Source organism: Neophocaena asiaeorientalis, unplaced genomic scaffold, assembly GCF_003031525.2.
Source record: "Neophocaena asiaeorientalis asiaeorientalis breed wild unplaced genomic scaffold, Neophocaena_asiaeorientalis_V1.1 scaffold218, whole genome shotgun sequence".
In the NCBI taxonomy this organism is placed as follows: Eukaryota; Metazoa; Chordata; class Mammalia; order Artiodactyla; family Phocoenidae; genus Neophocaena; species Neophocaena asiaeorientalis.
The window spans coordinates 6,573,640-6,598,522 of NW_020172818.1; the positions used below are offsets into that span (position 1 = coordinate 6,573,640).

General features: G+C 38.5%; 1 protein-coding gene and 1 long non-coding RNA gene across 7 annotated transcripts in view; one reads left to right on the top strand and one right to left on the bottom strand.

The window, feature by feature from the left end:
• Positions 1–21,465, bottom strand: part of CPEB2 (cytoplasmic polyadenylation element binding protein 2) — a 62,954-nt gene extending 41,489 nt beyond the window's left edge. For 2 of the 6 annotated variants that reach the window (XM_024741792.1, XM_024741791.1), the window contains exons 1-4: positions 20,334–20,527; positions 17,061–17,351; positions 16,219–16,308; positions 7,744–7,834 (exon numbers count right to left, since the gene is read on the bottom strand). In XM_024741792.1, coding sequence (XP_024597560.1) covers positions 7,744–7,834; positions 16,219–16,308; positions 17,061–17,351; positions 20,334–20,486 — 625 coding nt within the window. In that variant the 5' untranslated portion in view covers positions 20,487–20,527. Of the gene's footprint in view, positions 1–7,743; positions 7,835–16,218; positions 16,309–17,060; positions 17,352–20,333; positions 20,563–20,647 lie in introns of those variants that run through there. The other 4 variants (XM_024741796.1, XM_024741793.1, XM_024741795.1 and 1 more) reach the window with 4 other exon arrangements.
• LOC112397563 (uncharacterized) overlaps positions 20,350–24,883 on the top strand; it is a 48,836-nt gene continuing 44,302 nt past the window's right edge. Inside the window, exon 1 of the long non-coding RNA XR_003002819.1 lies at positions 20,350–20,476. This is a non-coding gene — a long non-coding RNA (uncharacterized LOC112397563). The remainder of the gene's footprint in view (positions 20,477–24,883) is intronic.

Genomic DNA, 24,883 nt, shown 5'->3' on the forward strand with positions numbered 1-24,883 from the left:
AGAGAAAAATTTTAAAATAAAAAAATCATTAGAAGGGTTGAAAATAAGAGATGAGGAAACCTTTCCAAAAGCAAAACAACAGATAAAGCAATGGAAATTAGAAAAGCAAATGATGCGTATAGGAGGCTTAATATTTCAAGAACAGGAATTTCAGAAAGAGGTAACATAAAAAATAGAAGGGAAGAAATTATCAAAGAAATATGGTAAATTTCTAAGAACTGAAGGAAATTAATCTCTTAAATAGGATGGCTCAATGAATGTACAGTACAATAAATAAAACAATGAAATGGAAGGAAGGAAGGAAAGATGGAAGAAAGGAAAGAAGACAAGGGAAGAAGACAGGTAGGTAAACCCTTCCCCACCACCATACATTGGAAGACCCGCATTCATTATTACAAAATTTCAGAACCACAGGCATGAAAATATTCTAAAAGCTTCCAGTAAAAAAAGCAAAAATTTAAAAACAGAAAATAAGACAATCAATCAATCATACAAATGAACAGGTTTTATAATGGTATTATATTTACAGTAGCCCTGGAAGTAATGAAGCATTGCTTTTAATATTCTAAATTACTAATATATAATTCCATACCAGCCTATCATCTTATGTAGGTAGAATAAACATGTTTTCGTACATACAAGTCTCAAAATTTATATCCCGTCTGAAGGAAGGTTCTGTAAGACAGGCCCAATAAAACAAAGGCATAAACCATTAAGAAAGCACATGGAGATCAGGACATGAATTCCCAAGGAAAAAGGAATTCCTGGGATTAGGGAAGTCCCAAAATGACAGTTACAGTGGGCTACAAGGATACCTACAACAGCAGGAAAAAAAAAAACAATCTAAATGACTATTTGATGTTTTTACATGTATTAAGAGAAGCTTCTGTGTTCTATAAATATATTTTGGGATGAATTAGTGACTAGTACTTAGAAAACTAACCAAACAAACCAAAAGAGACATGATTAATTCCAGGAAAAAGAAACTTATATGAAAAAGAAAATGTTATAGTACAAAACATATGAAGTGCACCTATGAATAATATCTGTATTATCATAGTAAATATACCCTCTAATTTAAACAAAAGTGGTCCTAAAATAATTTTGAGAGGACAGAGCAGGGAAAATGTTGGGGTATGGGTAAGTTAAAGTAGATAGTCAAAAGATAATACCTAAAATGTAGGAAATATAAAGCATACACTACTTAATATTTACAAATAATTACATGAAGAATTGGTAAAATAAAGTTGAAAGTGGCTACATCTAGGAAACAGGAATCAGAAGTAAACAGAGAAGAATGAGGGAAAAGATTTCTATTTTTAGCTCTGTAAGTCTTATGGCACTATTTCACTTTTTAATCTATGTACATATATTTTTCTTAACTAACTTTTTAAAAGCTAACCTGGTTGGAGGGAAGGTAAACATTGGAATATCTCAAATATCTTATGCTTATATATTTAAAGAGAAAAGACTAGAAAAATGTTACACCAAAAATATCAAACGTGGTTATTTTAGCTTGTGGAACTATTGATGATTTCAAAACTTTTGTTTTCCGAGTTTTTCCAAATTTCTTTTAATGAATACATACTACTTTTTGTAATAAGAAAAACATTTTCAAAAGGATAAAGTCCTATACTCTGGAGAAAAAGCCTTCATTAGAGATTCTCAGATCCTTTTCAAATACCATAAGCAGCTAAAATTCATAGGCCTAGTTATCCCATATACTTGCTTTTATCACTGCAAGTTCTATATAGAAAGTATTCTTGTTTTTATTTTCAATTTAAAAATAAGAGTTAGAAGCCCATGTTTAAAGTTCTAAGAAAGATGCTTTGTGTGAATAACAAGCTTTTAATGAACACATATATTCCCTGAATAAATGTGATTTTTAAGAAAATTCACTGTCATTTCTGTGTGATGGGTTTAAGTTTTTAAAAAAGGAACTGCAGTCTGATGTAACTCAGATCATTTAGTTGAATATTCAAAGATGCTTGGAAGAAATAACAACTATACTCTACATTTAATAATATTTTTGCTAATTAAGACACATATCTAAAAAGAAATAAAAATTTAAGATCTCTATCCATGATACCATATTTCAAATAAGTCTTCTGAAACAAGAACTTTTACAGCCACACTTTCAAAATTTCCTTTTCAATCTGCAGGCATTACGACAGAAGGTAAACTCTTGTAAATCGTACTTTCCTTAAGATGAACTAAATTCTGAGTAGCTGGGGGTAAAGGTATCAGGTATGTCACAACAGTGATATCTCTTAAAGTCAGAATACATATAATAAAATGTATATGGCTTCTATATAAATATAATTTATTCCAAAGATAATGATTTTTTTCTCTTTATCAAAGGCCAGTGATCTACAGGAAAAAGAAAAAAAAAAATCAATGAAGTAAAGGGAAAAGAATATGTAAATTCTACTTACTCCTTTTTAAAACAAAAGGAAACATTTTATTGAAAAACTGAAAGCATGTATAACAATTCATCCTTAATTATCTTTTTTTGAAGACATTCTAATGAAATGATTTTTGTCGTATACTTTTTTTGGCACTTGTGAAAATTTTGACTCAGGAACCACAAGTGGCTGAGGAAAAGCAAAACTGGTTCTGAGAAATGCATGCCTCTCTCTGTCAGAGTGAATAAGCTAGGGCAGTTCAAGAGGAGCCATGTAACTACTTTGGCATGGATATTATTGGTATCAGTTTTATTTTTCACTCTGATGTATTTTAATAAATTCCACTAAAATTTTAAAAATTCTTCATAGATCTCCTTGATCTTGTTCTCCTATACGAGAGTTTCTCAAAGTGTACTCGTTACATAGTCTGCAATGCACAATCTCTAGGAGCAGGGCCCTGAAACCTGCCCATTAAACATGTTCTCCAAGTTTGAGAACCTCTGTCCAGCTTAGAAGTTCTTAAGTTCAAAATGTAAGTTCTCACACCAGACTTTTAGAAATTTATACAAGTTATTTTGTGGCTCTGTATTTCAATTTTATACTAAGGCAGGCGAAGGGAATCAGAGGGAAAAGAGAACTGTCTTCTTCGAAGAAATGCAGCAAGAATTTACTTGGTACTACCAGGACCACTTAGCACCTTATAGAAGTCATTCCTTATTTTCTCAGGGGTTATTTTCCTTAAAATAAGCAGAGAGTTTTACTTCAGGAGTCTTAGAATAGGAGTTTAGCAGTCAAGTAATAAAAATGATGCTAGATATATAAAAACACATAATAAATAAAAACATTTTAAAGGCATCCACTTCTAAAATATGTTGGTATTGTAAAATCACGCTCTAAATCCTTTTTCCTGAATTCCCCTGAATTGTTCAGGGAACATTAGTAAAGGCATTGTGACTTGCTGAGACAGATCCTCCTAAGATTGTTATATAAGCTACATTTCTTCCTACTGTTCTCAAATGATCTTTTATGCGCTTAAATTAATTTTTTTTGTTCTCCCTTATGCTTTGGAGGAGGGGGTAAGCAATTCTTGGTAAAAATGCTTACACAGTAAGACCTTTTTTGTAAATTGCTGAGGGCAGAGAGGGAAGAGAGATTAACAATAATCGCTGTCTTGTTCTTTTGTTTAAAGGGGAATGCACTGACCCACACATACATAAAAAGATCACAGATTATTTAAAATAGGTATGCAAACACAAAACTGCAGAATCACAGAACTGCACTTGGCAAAGCATGATTTACTTTAACCATTAAAAGAGTCATATTTGTCCTTTCTTTGAAAAGGAAAATATTTGTCAAAAATCAAGACAGTCATCAGAAAATAGGAGGTTCATGGTGAGAAACCACTGCAGAATAAATAAAACAGATCAGTCAGTGCCACTCGTACTAAGGAAAGTATAAAACAGTGTGTTACTGTTCACAGTACAGAGGAAAAGGCAGCAGCCCCCCCTCCCCCCCACCCTTGGACTGGCTGAGCGGTGTTATACCCAACCAGCATCAGGAAGCCCTGAACAATCTATGCCAGGACCAGTCTGCTTTCAGTTCCTCAGTTGTGATGAGCTCTTAAATACAACCTGGTCCCTTTGTCTAGGTGATACTTTCCCCCCCAATATTTTTTCAGCTTTGTGCTGCTCAGGTTTCAGGTCTCAGCTTTCTTTACTCCATAGCTACGTTAGGTACCTCCGCTTATTACCTCCTTGAACACTTTATAACCTCTCTCTATACTATTTCTAACACTTGTAGCTATATCTATACATAATCTGCATGTATTGCATGTATACATGTTATATTAGTATATTCTATGTATCTATGTATATTACACATATAAGGTCTCTCTTTCCCCCTTAGGCTGTACATTCCACAAGAACAGAGACCATGTTTGTTTCACATAATGCACAGCAGGGTCTTGGACACTGCATGGTACAAAAGTAGAATAAAAGGAACAAAAGTGGAATAAAATACATTCAGAGCCCCATCTTTGGTTGCCATCACTTCACATCTTTAGAGCCTCGATAAGACCCTTCCACCTGCTATGCTAGACTATAAAGACCTTAACATTAAACAATGACCTACTGACTTGTAAAAACCATCAGGCTTGCATTCTGGGCTTAAGTGGGGGTGGGAGGGTCCTTCTGTTAGTATAATTAGTCAGTTATCAGTCATGTCAGTAACCTGCCATATACTTTCTTTGGATTCCGGAGAGCTCTTTGATTGCTTTTCTATCAACATTAACTCTTACCTGAAGTACTTTCTCTTTTCCTTTAGAGAAGTAGAACCAAATGCAAATTTGGTTTTTGCCTTTCATCTCTGTGGAAGGCAGCCTCCATGATGGCCTCCGCTGATCCTTGCCTCCTAGTAGCCACAGCTCTTGAGTAGCAGACTCCTCCCCAACTGAGCAGGGCTGACCTATGTAGCTAGTAGGATGTCATGGAAATGATGGTGTGAGACTTCTGAAGCTAAATCATAGAAGACACTGGGGCATTCACCTTGAGCTTTATCATTTGCTCTGGGGGGAATCCAGCACCATGCTCTGAGGACACTCCAGCAGTACTGTGGAGAGGTCCACTTGATGAACTGAGTTCTCCTACCAACAGCCTGCACTAACTTGTCAGCCACGTAAGTAAGCCATCTTGAAAAAGGGTTCTACAGCCTTAGTCAAGCCTTCAGATAACTGCAGCCTCACTGATATCCTGACTGCTACCTCCTGAGATTCTCACCAGAACCAATCAGCCAAAGTGCTTCTGAATTCTAACCCACAGAAACTGCATGTGACAATAAATGTTTATTGCTGCTTTAAGCTACTAAATTTGGGGGTAATTTGTTATGCAGCAATAGAGAACTAATATGATCTTTCGTTACTCAAGTTCATACAGAAAATTTTCTAGAAACTTTCACCATTAACACAAGGGGAAATAAGAAATTCATTTTTATTTTTTCAAGTTTACCCCACAACTCCCTTCTCCTTGTTCATTAGATCCCATAAGGAAGACAAAGCAAATGGTTGGTGTTTTTGAAAATATTTTAGAAGGATAAAATATGATTCATTCTGTTTTTTAGAAAAAAGAAAAGAATTTCCTTATATTAAATAGAGAATAGAATTTTCTGAAAGGGATGAAAAGATAAGAGAGATGGGACAGAGGCTGAAGTGATGACCTAAAGATCAGGAATGGAAGGGAGGAGAAGCAAATTCAGGGATTGGTTTCACCTATTTGTCATAACCTTGCTTTCGCAGATTTTACTGAGGCCCAGCACAAAGAAGATGTGTAATGATCAGAGTGTGGGGAGGAAGATACACAGTATGATATCCCAGAAGGCAGGGAAATTTGTACTAGTAATAAAAGAAAAAAACAAGTGGAAGCACTTGGTATCAAGATAATTTTTAAAAGGTATATGATGGCAATTTGGCAGAAGTACCAGTCTTATTTCTTAATTCTATGTGGAGAAGCATTCTCAAAATGTTTTTTTCTTTTATTTTTTTTCCTCTGTTCCCTGTCATAATAAGTGTAGAACATAAAATACTCCAATTAGAAACAGAGATTTGTCACCATGATTCCTAAAGGTGGTGATAAGCATGTTTTTCCCCTTCCCACATCCAAAGATAATTTTTCTAACAAAATAATGCTGAATTAACTTGAGCTTTTTAATTACTAAATTCCTCTTAGCCTTATGCTGCTTCCATTTTCTTTTTCAAAGTCTTCTTTCTAGGTTTTCCTCCACTTTTATTATAAAACAGGCTAGAAAAAAAAGAAAAACTGAGATAATTAATAGTGAGATAATTAATGTTTTCTCTTAACATGTTCAAAGGGCTTTTTAAAGGAAGACTGGGAGAAACAACAATGAAAAAGTTTTAATTATGCACTGGTAACAGTTAATACTGACTTTATCTTGTATTAGAATTTCTAAGGGTTTTCTATCTACAGAAGGCAAGGAAATAAACAGAGGGAAATTCTTCATAATCACAAGCTGCTTGCCGGTTTCTATTCTTAAACAGTGGATCCGAGACAAATGCCACTGGAACTGTCGGGATAACAGTGAAAAAAAACAAGCCCTCAACTACAGATACTCAAAAAATTAGGCTGAATTTTAGTTAGAAGCAACCGCTCGCAAAAAAACGAAAACCAAAAATCAAAATATAACTATCACTATTAGTTTGTGAACAGAATTAACATTATCACACATCACTGACAATCACCAATGATCCCCTGAGCTTCTCTAACAATAAAGGAAATAGACAAGAAACTCCTTCACAAGCAAAATCCAGAATCAGAACAAAAATGTTTAGATATCTGATCAATATTGCCAACTCAGCCACAGCCATCATCTTGCTGCCAACTCTGAAGTTCTAGAGTTTTTAGGCTAACTCTTGTAAGGTAATTCTTGGCTTTACAGAATTAAAAACGGAAAGATTACAAAGTAACCCGTGGTTTTGACTCAATGAGAGACGTTGAGCCAGAACCAACCAGTTAAGCTGCTCCTGAATTCCCGACGCCCAGAAACTGTGTGAGGTAATAAACGTTTATTGTTTTAAGCTGCTAAGTTTGGGGATTGTTTATTAGGCAGCAACAGACAACTAATATCTCTCATCACAAGTCTACACCGTTTGCTAGATTTTCACCGTTAATGTAAAAGGCAAGGAGGTATTTTTTATGAAGAAATATAAAATAATTACTAACATGTAATGTGCAGACAAATGAAAACAAGTATGTTAACGGAATTTCTTCAGATACAGTTAACTGTAACTGTGATGAGACTGATAGTGTAAGATTAGTGGGGCTGATTTTTTTTCCTAATCTGCTCCAACTTTTACGAATAGCTTCTCTACCTTGAAACAATTTCAAATCCCTATGATATGACAGGTAGAAGAAAAATGACAAGGGAAGCTAATCTAGGACAATTTTAGGATGGAATTACTGCAAACTGCAAATGCAAGTATTCCAAGAAAGTTATTATTTTTTTTTAATACTTCTGTATTTGAAAGAATTCTAGAATAGTGACTATAACACCTTTAGATCCATTCTTCATCCTTTGGTGAACAGACGAGCATCTTTAAACAGTGGCTTTTTCTTAAACAACAAGTCAAGAGACGTAGGTTTACATTTCTCACTGTATAAATTGACATAAAGCTAAATAAGGAAAAAGTATGACCTTTCATAAAAACAAGGGTTCTTATTAACAAACAGAATTTTATAGATAAGACAGGTGTTACTTAGTGCTCATTTTCATGTGAAAAATGATAAGCAGACAAAATGGTGGATAATATAAGAAAATAAAAATCACTTACCCTTAAGAGGATCATGCTCTGCTCTCATAATATCAATAAGGGAATTTTCCAGAGAGTGCATATTCAAACTGTCATACATTCTACTTCGATCCTAGAAGAGAAGAAAAAAAGAATATAATCTATGCAATTTTTTCAGAAAGTGATGATTAAATACTATCTAAATCTTCTTACATAAAAGAGGACATCTGACTAATATAATATTACTGGTCAGTTTGCATCCCAAGACAATACCAATAACTAAGGATCTCATAAGCTACAATATCTCTTGTACTGGAGGACAATATATTTCATACATTTACCTCCAAAATCACATATCAAAAGCAATCTTATTTCATTGGCAGTATTAATGCAATATAGTAAAATAATTTCTCTTGTTATCATTCTCAACTTATAAACATTTCTGAAATGTTATACGCACAGAAAGCATTTTTAGTTGTTATTTAACTTTTAAACTTTTCACATATATCTAGGAATTCAGACACTGGCACTTGAAAAATAAACATTTGAGGTGAAAGGGCTTAATTCCATAGTGCACCATACTTTAAACATCTATCAAACATCATATGTTATTTGATTTAATAGTCAGAATTTCATAATAATGAATGTATAAACATCTTAAACAGTAAAAAAAAAAAAACATGAAATACCAATATTGGAACCAAGACTAACATCTAGAATACTTATATTTAAATCTTGCTCTCTGAAATCCTCACATATTGGCCTCTGCATTTCTAAATCTTCCCTCCCCTCTACCCACCCCTGCAAAAAAGGAAGGTGGGGAGAAAAGGGTGAAAGAATTCTCATTGCAGCAAGTTTCCTATATCATCAAGTCTCAGAACAAAGTCCTGTGTGTAGTTGGAAGTTTTCTTTGCTGAATGTTATATCCCTCAACTTGCTTACTACAAGGAATTTGATTCTTTAATGCTCATGAATATATACTGTATTCTGCTCAATATATATACTCAATATACTTGAACAAATACATATATAGGGAACCATTACAGCAAGCCCTGGCCTGTGCTCCTCAAATCACCAAGCAGTCTATTCCCAAAATATGTCAGTGCCAGCCCCCACTCATTTAGGTATGTGCGTGTATGTGTGCTTGTGCAGTGTGTGTAAATGAAGGAGAGGCAGGACAGGCCATTTTTAACTCTCAAAAAATGATTAACATAGAAAAAGGAAAGGGAAGAACTGGAAAAGTGGAAAAAACGTTTCCACAGAAATCAGAATGAGGTACTTCTTAACCTGTGTCTCTGAGCTTCAAGAAGGACCATGAAATCTGTGAGAGTATATATAATGTTCTGTACATGCATGTACACATATTTTTTTTCTGAAAAGGTTTATGGCTTTCCTTAGTTTTCCAAAGGAGTCCACAATCCGGAGAAGATCCAGAACCAATCTTTTAGAAAGCTGAGGAAAAACATAAGAAGATTTCCTGAGAATATGTTGATTTTTTATTCTACTTTGATGTTTAAATCAGGGTTGGGAGCTTTTTAAAGCTAGGGGGACAGAATCACTACTGTAGACTAAACAAGTTGCTGTCAAAGAATTTGAAAGTGTGAAAAGTAACAGTGAATGGAAAGAGCGCTAGACTTGGAGGATCTTACTGGAGTTTTATCGCTAATTACCTACATTAGTACCCCTTACTTATTTTTATTTAAAGACTCCTGAGATATAACACACCCATCAGTAATAGGTGTTCACTAGAACAATGATCTTGATTGGTGAGGGAGGCACAGAGAATCACTGAGCTATAACAGTGGTTCTCAAACTTGAATATGCTTCAGAAACATCTGGAAGGCTTGTTAAACACACAGGTTGCTGGGACTCATCGACAGTCTGATTCAGTAAGTTTGGAGTAGCCCCTGAGCATTTGTATTTCCAGTAAGTAACCAGGTGATACCGAGACTACTGGTCCAAAGACCATACTTTAAGAAGCACTGAGCTTCTTCTTAACCTGAAGCTACTAAACCTTTTTAGGCTGTGTTCCATCTTCTAGAAAATAAAATAATCATGTCGAACTAGCCAATGCCTAAAGTCCACTTTAAGAATAACAGAAATAATAGAAAAGCAAAGACTCGAAGTAGTATATAATAAATAAAACCGGAATAGAGAAGAGCAAAAATGAGCAAATATGTCCACCTTTGTGTTTCTACTGTACTTGTTCATAGCTAATTTTTTGGTTTTCCTGCCTCTGCCACTACACTTCTAAGCTAATTAGGGGTAGGGACCTTCTAATTATGGAATATAGCTAGCTCTCAAATGTTTGTTGAATGAATAGTACTTTATCTTTACCATAAAAACTTTCCAAAATGTTTAAGTTTAGCTCAGTGAGGGCAAAGACTGCACTTTTAAATGGTAATTATAAAGGACTATAAAGTCTTCTCAGAATCCTCCACAGAATAGGTACTCAAATGTTAAGTAACTAAACTGAGACAAGTATCAGATATTAATGTAACCTTGCTATCAACTTCAATCTCTAGCCACACAATGAAAGATTAAGTACTACTATATTCAAAGCTCCAAAATGTCCTTAAAATAGAATTTAGGGGCTTCCCTGGTAGTGCCGTGGTTAAGAATCCGCCTGCCAATGCAGGGGACACGGGTTTGAGCCCAGGTCCGGGAAGATCCCACATGCCGTGGAGCAACTGAGCCCGTGCGCCACAACTACTGAGCCCACACTCTAGAGCCCGCGAGCCGCAACTACTGAGCCTGTGCAACACAATTACTGAAGCCCATGCGCCTAGAGCCGGTGCTCCACAACAAGAGAAGCCACGGCAATGAGAAGCCCGTGCACCACAATGAAGAGTAGCCCCTGCTCACTGCAACTAGAGAAAGCCTGCATGCAGCAACGAAGACCCAATGCAGCCAAAAAAATAAAATAAAAAATATTTTAAAAAATAGAATTTAAAAAGTAAACTGTCATGACAAAAATTGTTCATGTAATTGAGCAAAAAAATCTCAAAAGGTATGCTGTATCATATAGGTTCTAAGATGGAGTATATTCTAGATACTTTATATTCTATTTAACTTAAATTCTTGCAAAGAAAATGTGTTATGGTTCAGAGCTATCTTCTCAGGCTGATGTTTTCTGAACAGAATCAGATCATGCCCCATCTTTAGTCAACATATGAACTCAATTAATGGTGACTATTAATACCACCCAAATGATATTTCCCACACAACTTCTATTTATTTATTTTTTTGGCCAGCCACTACTTCCCTTCCAAAGAGTATGCTCTTGCTTTAGAGAACAGCAAAATTAATGTAGACTCCTACACAACTGTCAATGCCATGGACAATATTTAAGGTATGAGGAGAAAATATTTAAGCAAGCTATTCAATAACTATCAGTGACCACTATATGTCAACTCTGATAACTCTTATTCAAAAACAAGCTGCATGTATTTATATCTTTAGCCTTAATGCGTACATCCAACTGAAATAGTGAGATGCCCACTTATAAGGTCCCTTATTTTCCTTTGCATATCAAGTCTTTCATCATGAAACAAACTCCTACTTCAGCAAAGAAAACAGCAAAGCTATTTTAAAACTGTTAACTAAGTTATACTTTATTAAGCATCAGCTGCATCCCACATGATTTTTAAATCACTAAACACAAAATAGCCTTGAGCAGGCAAAGAGCTCATGACATCTCAAAAGTCACTTTCTGGATAATGAAACCTAGAGGTTCATGTTAAAAACATACAGATAATTCCATTAAGTAAAGTGTGGGGATTAAAAACAAAAACAAATCTGATAAGACAAACACTCAGGCATTCTTCTGAAATAGGGATATTAGAAAAAATTGTGTTCACATAAACTGCCATTGGTTCAAAAACTAAATGGAAATCCTGAAACCATTTTAAAGTAACCATAAATGCACCAACACCGATTACCATTAAAAAAATATGGAAAATCATGGCAATGTAACTTACATTTATTACTATATGGCTATTTGAAAACAGCCAAGATATTTCATAAAAGTAAGAATCTCTATCAGGAAAAGTTTACCCAAATCTACTTTAAGTATGAAAGCTATGTGGCAAAGAATCAACTAACTGGGCTTTCAGAAACTGAGATTACAGTATCCCACAACAAAAATGAACAGGCAAAAATTAAAACACAATGGTGGAAAAACTGTAATTTCTTATATTCTAATATTTTATTATTTTCTTCAACCCAGAAATTTGCAAAGACTTATGGAAGCAACAATGAAGTCCTAGCAAGACTGAAAAACATAGAAAGAACAAAGTCATCCTAATTTTAAAAAGGATGACCTGAGAAAGATTATAAATGCTGAAAATAACTAATGTGTTCAACAATGATATTAAAATACAACAAAAGGAATTTGAACTTAATTAAAAGGGAACTTTTTAATGGGATGCTGTATTTTTGCTTTGACATATCCAAAACCCTGTTTTATTTCAAAAGAAGTGATTAAGTAGAAGCTTTTCCTTTTGACAGTGATGTATCCTTCCTAAGAAAAAGGAGGTGGATTATAGAAAAAACCTGCATCATCATATTTAAAGTTATACCAATGCTTGGTCATATATTCTTCTGTCTAGGTAGATCAACTTTTGTTGTATTTTTGTATTTAGTCATCCAATTTTTCCTTTAAAATAAAAAAAGCAAATTTGTACTAATATTGTTCTCAATTTTAACACTGATTATACATTTCTCATTACATTCTGCTATTGCACTATATCGAATTAGCAGATGATGTGTTGCTCTGCCTCACTATACAACGTGGCTCTCAATCTCATACTCTCTACTTGTTCCACACAGATATTTCTTACTCATCCAGCTGGACTTTCATCTTCTCTAAGGCAAAGAACACTATTTCCCCCATATATCCTAAGGGTAATTAAAGTACTACCACATATACAATGAATATACATTTCTCGACCCTCCTTCGTTATTCTGATCCTCAACAAAGTACTATAACAGTGATTTTCAAAAAAAATTTAAAAAAAATTTTTGAAGCCACAAATGGCCAAAGCTAATCTAGTATCCACAATGGTTAAATAAAATGGAAAGGTAAGTAGAAAATATTTGGGGTAAGAATGTATCAAGTACAATTAAAGAACTGAACAAGGATAGGAAACATAAAAAGGATCCATTATTTAAGCAGGTATAACAGGTCCCATTCTGTCTCATTTTCAGTAGGTGTGACAGTTTGACAACAACTAATGTCCCTATAACTCATCTAGTTTAAGAATCACAACTTAAGGAATGTTTTATTAAATGAAAAATTGGACTTGGTCTTGTTTTTTTTTGTATAAGGTGAATAAAGTTTCCAAATAATGTATTTTTCTGAGAGGTCCCCACATTATCATTTATCATGTTACCATAACAGCGTGGATATTAAAGATTAGCAGAAAATATCTTCAATTAATTCAAGATAGTTTATGTGACATGATCAGAAACTGCAAGCAGAACTTCTGTAACACCAAAAGTCTAGAGCTAAATATATAGATAATCCCCCAGCTAGAGAGCGGGCCAACACTCATAGGCTTCACAGGCTATATTACAATTTTGAAGGCATCATGTTGCTTTGTTTACAGAAAACTGATATTCCATATGTAAACTTCTAAGTAATAACCTCAACTACTAGTATATTTACTCTTGATTTAAAATATTCAAGTATTAATGAATAAATATGCTGTAGCCTTATTATCTACCTGAAAGATTCAATTTTAAGGTAATTTAGAATTTATACTTTTGAGTATGACTTCTTGCAAGGGTAACTAGCTAATAGCATTTTAAAGAAAAGTAATTCTTAGCTAGCCTTAAAGAAATTAATAAGACTATCTAACATTCATTTTAAAGTCAGAAGTGTGAATAACAATTTACATTTGTTTTTAAGAAGTTTTAAATTTAAAGCTTTTCCATAAAAAGAAATAGGCCATTTTAAATAAGGAAATGCCAATCTGAAAATTTTTACATACAACTGAAATAAAAGCTACAAAACTACAAAATCTTTCCCATTTACTAAATTCAATTACATGTCCAGCTCTTGGTATATTTAATTAAGGCCAGGTACAAGAATTAAGACTTTAGTTCTAGAATTTAGTACATTTTAGGCTTAAATCAATTTGAGACCAAAATAAACAAAAAAGTTAAATGTTTTTAAACAATGTATTTGTTAACTAAAATTTATTGGTATTAAAATGTTACATATGACGAAAAAATATCAGGACTGAAAATAATCTACCCAGATATTTAAGCATCTAAGTATTTTCTATAATTTTAACTTTGTCAAATAGTGAGGAACTACCCAACTGTTTAAGATACCAAATGCAGTTTGTAGCTTTTGCTGTATTTCTAAGAACCTCAACTTCAAATACCTCAACCTTTTATGGAAAGATAGAAACACAGAACAAATTTTGTATAATAAGTACCCTTAGGGTACTCAAAGGAGACAACAACATTGCTTTTAAGACCAGGTGGGAGGTCATACAGGATACCTCCACTGCTTGGGACCAATGCTGGCTGCTTCCTCCCCAATAAACCAAGACCCTTGTATTCTAAAAATAAAGGAGGGGGGAGCAGGAAGCAGGGAGCAAAAGAAATGGCCACAACAGATGAAAGAAATCATAAGAGCTGGCTAAAAAGGCCTTACATGATCTAGTTCAAGGTCTTCCTTTTATAGATAAGGAAACTATGACCCCAAGAGATGAAAGCCCATAGACTGTGTCATCCAGTGTCACAGATTGTGAAAGGAAGAATAAGAAGATTCAGGTTTCAGACCTCCTTTCCTTCTAGTTCAGTTCACTTTCCACTATCTTTTTCTTCACCATTCTCTTCAACTTCATCATCACATCTCTGGATCAAGAGTCCACAGGGAATGCCAATATCTTAGCAGTTTACCAAAAAAAATTAACCTTTATCATCAAAATCCTTATTCCTAAAATGAATTTACCTAAAATCCTAGGTTATAAAATAGGTAAGAGCAGAGAGTCTTTGAAGTCTAAGTGGGAGGGCTCACCCTCATCCTGTGGCCCTCATCCTGTGGCAGCCCCAGGGGCACCTCTGCAGAGCCCAGTTTGAAAATTTCCCTTTCATTTTCACCTCTATCTACTCTAGCATTATTCTACCAACTGAAGCTATCTTAATAACCTAATTTCTCAACATCTGTCCCCCACCCCCATGGATCCTCATGGGAGCTAATCTTCTTTCTCCATAGATATATATCCCTTGCACATATCCTCTTGCTTCTTCCTGCACAACCTTTTCAAATAATTATGTCCTTTCCTGTCTAAAAACATGTCCCTTGCCACCTTCAAAATTATTATAATTTTCCTCTTCTAACATACCATCTCCTAGGCATTTATGTATTTAATTTGAACACCATAAAAGTGCTACCATAAAAATATCACTAATATGGCCTGAGCCAGAGTAGAGAAGAGAAGAGAAATATATGGATAACATGACAACATTAACAAGACAATAAATTACAAACTACATGAGACAATTACTTATTTCTAAGTGGAGACCCTGGCAGGATTACTTTGGTAAGTAGGTAGGACTTGTTTAAAACTAGTGCTAATGGTTGATTATTGAAGTTACTGCCAACCTGCCAGGTTAGAATGATATTTACAAATGCAATATTAATCTATTTATACAGTCCTTACTTGTAAAATGATTTCATGTTGATAAAGTAACTAAGGATAACAGAGCTCCTTTCAGTGGACTCCCACAATGTCTATGCTCATTCAAACTTGGGCTCTGTACGAAAGAATCCTCTTATGTGAGGACTGAGTGTTCTATTTGTCCTGAAATAATTCTCATCAGCTGGTACCCAGTATGCATTCAAATTTCATCTGCAGAAGAGAGATAGCATTTTGTAACCACAAAGGACTTGAAGGTAATTTGATTAAGACTGACTCTCAGCTTTTCGACTCAGAGCTTTTCCATGGGAAATTGATTATTTGGAAGAAGACAGTATATAATAGCAGTAACAAAATTTAGAATAGAGAAATACTATAAAGTTTTTTATAAAGGTAAAAACCTGAACTAAGGGCTTTCTTAGAAATACATCTCAAGACAAATACAGCAGATTTCATGAAAAAAGTTTACCAAAAAATTTTATAAATCATTTATGAAATGTAAGATTAGATGTTAAGTAAACATATGATTTTATACCTAATTGCAAATGATTCTGAAAAGAGATAAAATGTGTTCAGTTTGACTGATGTTTAAAGTCAGGTGCTCTTGGGTATAGGATTCCTTTCTCCAGAAACAAATTTATTATGTTTAGGACATACAAAATGATTATGAATTACTTTTAAATTTAAAAATGAAGCATTTTACATTAAATAGTTTAAGTGACCCTTTAAAAATAAATTGCTTTAATGCTCTCTGACATATGCTTAAATAGGTATAATTGGAAAATAAATAATAAATCCTACTCATAATACAAATACTAAACTCCTAGCCAAAATCCTGAAAAATATACACTGTCCAGCCTACCTGGTCTATTCTGGATGTTCCGGCTGCAGTGCACCAACTATCTTGGAGTGAATCTGAGCCCCAAGCTGGCAACTGCAAACTAGATCTCACCTTCAATAGCATAGAAGTTTTCATCAGAAATAAGCAGTTCTCTTCCCCATACCCGCCCACAAAAAAAAAAAAAAAGAATGAAAAGAAAAAAACAATCAAAGCTTTTTCTATCTTGTATCCTTGTTCCATCCTCTAACAGTTTTAAGGGAAAAATATCTCATTTTAAATAGTCATAAGGGGACTTTATTAACCTATAGTATCAGCAAAATATTAAAAGCCCTGAAAAAAATGTCTAATCATTATAAGTATTAGGCCACATTTAGAAAAAAAAAATCACTGAACCAGTGAACAAATTTTAATTCTATGTCAAAAGTCCTAATGTTATTTTTTCATGATCGTAGCTGTACTAACTACATTTGAATATACATACAGCTGACCATAGTTATATTTATGCACAATTATGAAACATTTTAGTTCAGCTATACTGGAGGAGAAACTCATTTTGGTGGCCTGTTAAAGATTAATGAATTAAGGCATTCTTAAGGAGCTGCCAAGTAAGAGCTTCAATATGAATTTAAGAAATACAGCAGGGTTTTCTACACTTTATGAAGCTTATTTTCTAGTATGTGTTTAGAGATTTTTTTTAGTCTCAATTTTTTGTATAGGTATTTTATCCTTTGATAATCAAATTATATGCTTAAAAATTAGAGCTTTCTCTTTTTTAATCTGTTAATTTTACCATACTATTACTACTACCACCCCCAATTTCCTATTTTGAAAGATTAACATTAGAAATAAGGCCATTTACATACCATTCTTACCTGTAAGGGTAAGAGCGTATTACTATTGTTGTCTGTTCTGAACACATTATCTTCAATCCAAGATTTTGGAGTCAGTGATGGAGTGGAGCGAGTAAATTTCGGCGGTGCTATGACATTACCAGAAAACGGTTTCTTCAATGGAGATATCTGATTCATAGTTCCTGGAATTCCCATGTTTCCAGTTCTACGATGATCTCTGCCATGCATTGCTCCCCACGACATACTTCCAGTGCCCCAGCCACCGCTTTGATGGTTGCTCCAAGGAGATTGTTTCAGAAGAGGCTGGGGAAAATACATCTATTTAAATTATAAGCATTTAAAGAGTTTATAATTCAAATTCAAATTTAGGCCTGAGCTAAGAATTTATATGATCTTAAAAAAATGAAATATATGAAGGCAACAGAATATATCATAACTAGTTTATAAAAAGTAATAAGCTTGACATCTTGCTTATGAAAACATATTCATTTAATGCTGAGTTTTCATACTCTTGTCTACCATAAATTATAATGAATCAAGCAGATATTTCATGACACTCATTAAAATAGAACCATGAAGTTACTTTTTTTTCCCCTTTAGAGAGAACTGTATAAATGACAGATATGAAGAAAAAAATACTTTAAAATTGAAATTAAATTTGAAGATCCTTACAGATATAACCTACACTACGATCTTAAAGCAACCATGTTCCGCTAAGCACAGAACTAAAAATATGATCGTTATCAATTAAAATATACCAATCATATGAGTGAAATATCTAGACTTTAGGTTTCTAAAACAAACTGTACCACTGCAAAAGTGGATAATAACATTTGGTGTTATTCTACTACAGAGATTAAAAATGCCTTTTGAGATAGGGAAAATATAGCAAATATGTCTTTTTTTTTGCACTGCTTATTCAACTTTTAAGATATTTTATTCCGGTTTTAATGTAGTTTCTTTTAAATTTTCATAGTTTTTACTTCACTTAATTATCTATGAACTGTTAAATAATTATCTAATATTACCCATAGGTGGATACACTAAGATAAACAACTATATACTTTGATCATTCTAGTAAAGATCTTAGTAATACAAGTCTCCATGAACTTTATTCATTTCCAAAAGTAAAGTAATATTCCAAACTCTAACCAATAGCAAGAAAAGTTAAGTCATCAAAGAATGAAAAATTCACCAAGAGGCTACAACTGTAGATTTTGAAAAGTGTTAATTGCTAGCAATTTTATAGTCAATAAGCTTATAATTTAATAATTTTGTGCCAACATTTAGCCAAAGGGAGTATGGGTTGTGCACTTAACTATAAGTCAATAAGTTATTTTAAGTCAAGCACTCTTAATATTAAACCTTATTTTTTGTCTGCAAACCTGGTCTGTAGTGCCTATTATTTATTAAAAATGTTTTTTTAATGCTAATATAATCATTAATATATACTACCCTTTCCCCCTCTATGTAGTTCAAAAGGATAGCTAAGGGACCACGGACATATTCCATTCTTCAGGACCTTACTTTCATCACTGATGCAGTATTCAAAGTTCTCTTCCAGTGACCTAAAATTCCATATAACAGCTGTGACCTCTTACACTCCATTGCAAGACCCATCTTTTGACAAAGAGCAGATTATAGTTAAATATGGATCTTGGTATATGGTCTTCTAATGATATACCAAGGCCTTAAGAATACAAAAATACCTACAGATAATTTTCTGTGGCAAGTTTCCAGTTAAAAAACGAAGACCCTGACACCCAAAAGACAGTTGCTCAAGATTATGTAAATCATGGAAAAGGGGAATACTATTTCAAAATTACTATTTTCAACCCTTATAGGCCACATTCTCCTTCCTCAGGAAGAAACCAGTGATTCAACAAAAACTGTTGTTATTCTGGTTAATTTAAATAAACTGTTAACTGTTATTTTGGTTAAATTAGATAGTATTCACCTTTTTAAAAGGGTAACCCTGAAAAACTTTAACTGGGCAATGGAAAAAGTTATATGAGTACGTAAGTAGTGGTTAAGGTTCAATCTTGCTTCCCTCTCAACCTTTAATCACGAAATTGACCTTAGACAGAATGATCACTATAATAAATGCTGACTAGATCAAAAAAGAACAACAAAATACTCCTTCAATGTCAATTAACCAAACCAGCGGCCACTCAAACGTTGTTTTGAGAGGATAACAAAACAGACCTTGAATCTGAAAGGACCCGGATGAATTAAAAAAACCTGCCTGCTGTGATTTCATAATTATACTACCCACTTAAAATACACACACCCTATCATTCAAGAGAAGGTTAAGGCCACCAAAAAAAAAAAGAGAGAGAGAAAAAAGAAAAAAAGTGGAAGTGTTCTCTTCAAGGTAACACACAAATAGCAGACTCGTTTCGTTTTAAAACCTACAAAATAGTACCCAAACATTAAAAAGCACAGAAAGTAAAACCGTCTTGGAGCATCTCAGTCTTAACCATCTGACAGCTCGGGGGACCGACGCACGTCGGGAGGCAGGTGGGCAGGAGGAGCGCAGCCGGGACGCTCCTCGCCGACCCTGGTCCCGGTAGGTTGTGCGGGCGGCAACTGCCTCTCCCGCTACAGGTCTCGCCGGCCAATTAAGAATGATACAAACTCAAAAGGAAAAAAGCTTTTCCGCCCGTTCGTTCATTGGACGACGGCGAAAGGTCACGGGCTGACCACACGCACAGTCTCCGGTAATCATTCTCCTCCTTCCCGGGTTCGCTTCCCACGGCCGCTCCCCCCCCCTCCCCGAGGCCGCCGCCCGAGCCCGCTGGTCCCGCGTCCCCAACCCCAGGTCCCCCCACCCCCGAACCCCGGCCGTCTCGCCGTGTCTCCGGGGCTCGAGGAAGCCGGACGGCCGCTCACCAGGCCAGGGGGCGCCGGCCGGGCCCCGGGGTCGCCCCGTACGAGGTACGAGAGGGACGTCGCGCCCAGCCGCCCCCCGCCCCGGCGCCATTCCGCCCCTGCCCTAGACCCACCGCCACGCCGGGGCTTTCGAGGGGGCGCCCGGCCGGGGCCACTTCCAGCCGGACCCGACTCTGAAACGCCACAGCCCACGTTGGCCACAGCCCTCACGCCCCGCCAGGGTCTGGTGTCCCGAGTCCCGTCGCCCTTTTCCGCCCTCCGGGTCCTACTCAATCGGGCGAGGGGCCCTCGCAGCTGCCCCTCGGGGCCGCGCCAGGCCGAGACCGGTCTCCGGCCGGCCCCGCCCGCGGTCTCCCCAGCCTCGCGGCGCAGCCGGGCCGTCGCCCGCCGTACCTGGTGGTGGTTGTAGGAGTTCCTCTGCTGCAGGAAGGCGGCAGCGGCCGCCTGGTGCTGCTGCTGGAGCTGCGGGCTGACGGGTGACCTCCGGCTCTGAGGCTGCTGCGGCGCCGCGGGCGGCGGGGGCTGCTGCTGCTGAGGTAAATTCATGGCGGGCGGCGGTGGCGGGGGCACGGCGGCCGCCGAGAAGGGGCCCCCGAAGAAAAAACGGGTGCGGGAGGCTGAACTGCTGCTGTTGCTGCTGTTGCGGCTGGCGCTGGGCGAGCTGCGCCGGCTGGAGGAGCTGGCCGGGCGGCGGCGGCGAGCCGAACCGGCCGGGGCAGTGGAGCGGCGGCGGCGGCTTCGAGTCCGGAGGGTGGGGAAGGCGGGGAGGGCTGAACTCTTTCCTCTTCTGGCTGCTCAGCTGCTGCTGCTGCCGCTTACTGAAGTCCTGCGGGGAGGAGGTGCGGCAGCAGCAGCAGGAGGAGGCGGAGGAGGAGGGGTGGTGCAGACTCGGTTTGAAGTCCTGGGAGGGGAGGAGGTGGGTCACACCCGCGTTCGTGCCGCTGCCGGGGTGGTGGTTGGGGAGTTTCTCCGTGGCCTCCGCCCCCGAGAGTGGCCGCGCCGGCTGCTGTGTCAGCCTCAGCAGCAGTTCATCCTGCATGGTCTGCTGATGCGCCGGGAACGGGGAGGAAGAGGAAGCGGTGGCGACCGAGCTGTCCGCGCCGCCGCAGCCGAAGGGGATAGGGAAGGGGGAGGCGGCCTCCGAGAAGCCGGTGACAGGCAACGGCGGCGGCGAGAGCGGGCCGAAAGGCGTGGTGGAGGGTGACGGGGCGGCGGCCGCCGCGGCTCCAGCGGCGTAGGGACGGTACGCCCCGCCGCTGAACAGGGACCCGGGACTGCTGCTTCGGAGCCGGGCGGTTTGCAGCACCCCAAACCCTAAGTCCCTCATTTATCAGGCCGGCGGCAGCGGGAGGAGACGCACCCCGTCCGCTGCCCCGCCTAAGAAGCCGCCGGATCTGGGGCGGTGCGGCCTTGGTGGAAGGAGGGGGAGTCAGTGAGAGAGGGACACCGTGACTGAGCCAGGGGCACCTACTTCGGCCCCGCCACCCCTCGCGGCAATGACCGCCACCTCCCGAGACCTGCTCGGGCGCAGCCGCCGCCGCCGCCGCCCTGGCCGCTTAAGAACCCCGGAACGTGCGTCAGCGCCACCTCACAATCGCACCGCCCCCCGCGGTGCGCCCCGGCACGCGCGGGCTCGACGCCGCGGCGCCCCCGCTGCCCCGCCCCCGTCCCGCCCCTTATTAATATGCAGGCTCGGCCGGGGGCGCGCGAGCGCTCTTGGGAGGGCGGGAGAGCGCGGGAGCGAGCGGCGCGTCTCCTCGGGCTTCCCCTGCTCCCGGGGAAAGGAGAGGCCGGTTGAGCCGGTGGGCGGCCGAAGAGGCCTGTGCGCCCGGCGCGCGCGCACGAGGGCGAGCACGCGCGGGGGGCGCGGACGGTTACTGGGCAACCGCCCCTCCGGGCTCGGGGGTCCTCGCTGAACCTGCAGCAGGTTGCACGCGGTACTTTCCTCCCGTCCAGTCGCCCTCGGGGCCCTGCCTCCTTGTCACCTCCGCTTCGTCTTCAGTCATAGGAGCCTTGGTCGCAGGGACAGGGGCTGCCCTAGGCGGCGCTGGCCCGCCGGGGAAACTGAGGCCAGTTAGTGGCTTTCAGTGTCGGCGGCCGCTCGTGTCCCGCAGCGCGAGGGAGCGGGGACCCGGCCCCTGCTGCCCTCCGGGCTGTGCGCGGGAGGCCTCTGGCCGACCCGCCTGTGCGGGGCTCCGCCATCCTTGCTGACTGCGGAGCGCGTCGCCCACGCCTCTGGCCCCACCATGGCCCAGACTCTCAGCCCTCCTCGTCGCCCTAGAAAGCACCTCCTTTTCGCTCCGGTTTCTGTTTTTAGCCTCTCGTGCCGAGTACTGTTATCCACCCTCCCGCAGCCGCGTGAAAGTATTTTCTGTAGGGTAAACACGAAGGCCCGGCCATATACCATACATTTTCACTTAAGTAGTGAGGAACAAAGTCCCTGGAACCCACCGCGGCTCCGTGCGGTTATTTACACACAGACATGCATATAATAGGTTCCGAGGCGAGCTCCCTTGGTAACCCTGGGCCCGCTCCAAGTCCTCCTGTTTCAGAAAGCGTTTCGTGTGTTGCCGTCGGGACTGCAGTGGGTGGGATTCCTCCCCACCACATTCATTCTGGCATCCCCGCCCCTTTCCCCTAGGGAGACTCTAATTTAAACATTTCCGAAGCTTTATGAATTTCCAAGGGAGAAAGATTTCTCACATCAGGGGGGAAAAGGAGGTTCTGACTCAGCAACAGACTTGTTGAGACTTGCAAAATGGAAGGGGAGAGAGAGCTTTCCATGGTAGAGCTCTTGTTGGAAGCAACAGAAGAGGAACTAAACCTGTGTATTTCCTAAAGAAACATTTTACATAGAGAAAAAAATATATATATGAGGGTCTAGGTAAAGGAATAGCAGAGGGATCCATACTAGTAAGATATGGATTTCATGTTCCTGTTTTGCAATTTTAACTTTTTCTTGGCGTTTAGAGAAGTGAAACTATTGAAAGAATCCTGGAATACAGGCTAATAATCTCAAAAGCAATTGAAAATGGGTTCAGATTCTATTTGATTTGGATTTACAACTGAACTAAAATTAAATAGTGTTATAAATGAGCACACTCTTACTGATGTAGGCAAGAGTGTACACTTTTATGAGTCCTCATTCTCTATTAGTTAAATTTCATCCCCTTTTTACTTTGCTTTTGTTACTTCAGTGTTTCAAATTTATATAAATCAGAATAAATACAGAAGAAAGAGAAAAACATTGCAAGGGGAAAATATATTCCCTGTATAATATTTATGTTTAATATCCTGTCTAATAAACTAAGTTTGACATTGCCTTTAAATAAGGAAAAGGTACTTTTTAAAAACAAGTCATAATCGTTTAGAAATCAGTGGGTACATAGAAAATTGGTTTGAGTTAATAATCTCAAAACCATTTTTAACAATCAAGCAAAATATAATACTGGAGAATTCCTTTTTTATTCTAAATTACAATGTCTAGAAGATAACCTGAGCTCTTTAGAATTAAAAATATAAATGGCCATTTTCACAGCACCTATTGACGTATTACTATTATTCATTAACCTATTTTGCACGGAAAATATTCAGCAACTGAGGCATATAAAGTATTGAAATGAAGAATTTTATTTCTAAGTGAAGTTATATTTGATTGGACTCATTTGCAGATCCAATGACAAATCTTGAAAATGTAGGCACGAAAGTTAGCTCAATCATCCATTAAAATTGCAGTTAGTGCAATGTAAGAAGAGAGAGCATACGTTTAAAAGCTAAATGGTGCCATTCTGGGCTGAAGTTTGAATAAAAACAAGATTTCTTAGTGTGCTGAGACTGGTTTTGTTTTAGAGCATTTAGAGCTCTCCAAAAAGGAAAAAGCCATCAAGTTTGGTATTGTGTAATAAGGTCAAACTCCATATTAAGTACACTAAATTCTGAAGTTCCACTGCCAGATCCTCTACTCACTGCTTTAACATCTGAGAGAGTGTTGTGAGGGTCCTGCTTTTTATAGCAAAGAAAGTTATATTATGAAATCTAAAACTTTTAAGCTGGTGAGTGTCCCATCATTGAAAATATTCCAACATAAAGGTTTCCTATAGTGGAGGTAGGAGTGGGTGGGAGAAGAGGGGTTGTGGACCTCTAGCAGGTCTAAAGCCAAGTTCTTATGAATCTATATTCTAATCATATTTACATGAAAATGTTAATTGTATGGCCAGTAACTCGTTCCCTGAGTTTAATTTGACTGTCCCTTGTTCATTTCCTCCCACTGCCCTGGGCCAGTGTGTTTAAAAATATTTTGCTGCAACCCAGGACACACACATACACCTGAAATAAAGCTTTTATTAAGCAATTCTTACTCTTGATACATGCAACAAGCTCTTTTAAAATTTTACTTTTTAAAAGAATTGTTTTTTAAAAGAATTGATCACTGAATTGATCTCAAATCACTAAGCTGATTTTAAGACACATTTAGGTCATGAGCTGAAATTGAAGAACACTGTCATAGAAGACTATTTCACACTTTCTCTATCTTAAAGCCTCCTCACACCTTCTTCTGTCCTCACTCTCAGCTGCTGAGCTGGCTTTCTATTTCACTGAGAAACTAGAAGCAGTTAAAATCTTCCCCAGGTCCTCACGACTCCCTTTTCTAGTCACTGCCTCTGTCCCTGTACACCTCACCTTCCTTCCTGGTATGTGGAAGGCCTGTCCATGCCCCACCTTCCCGTCTAAGGCCAGCCCCTCTGCCGGTACACCAGCTCCTCCTCCCACTTGCTCAGGACACAGCTTCATAGACACTCCAAATTTAACAGGCCCCAAATTGAACTCCCCACCTTGTTAATTCCCATCTGGGTAAGTACCACTCCATTGCTGTAGTTGCTTAGGCCAAAAACCTTGGAGTCGTTCTTGACTTCTATTTTTGTTACAGGATATCCAAGCCATCA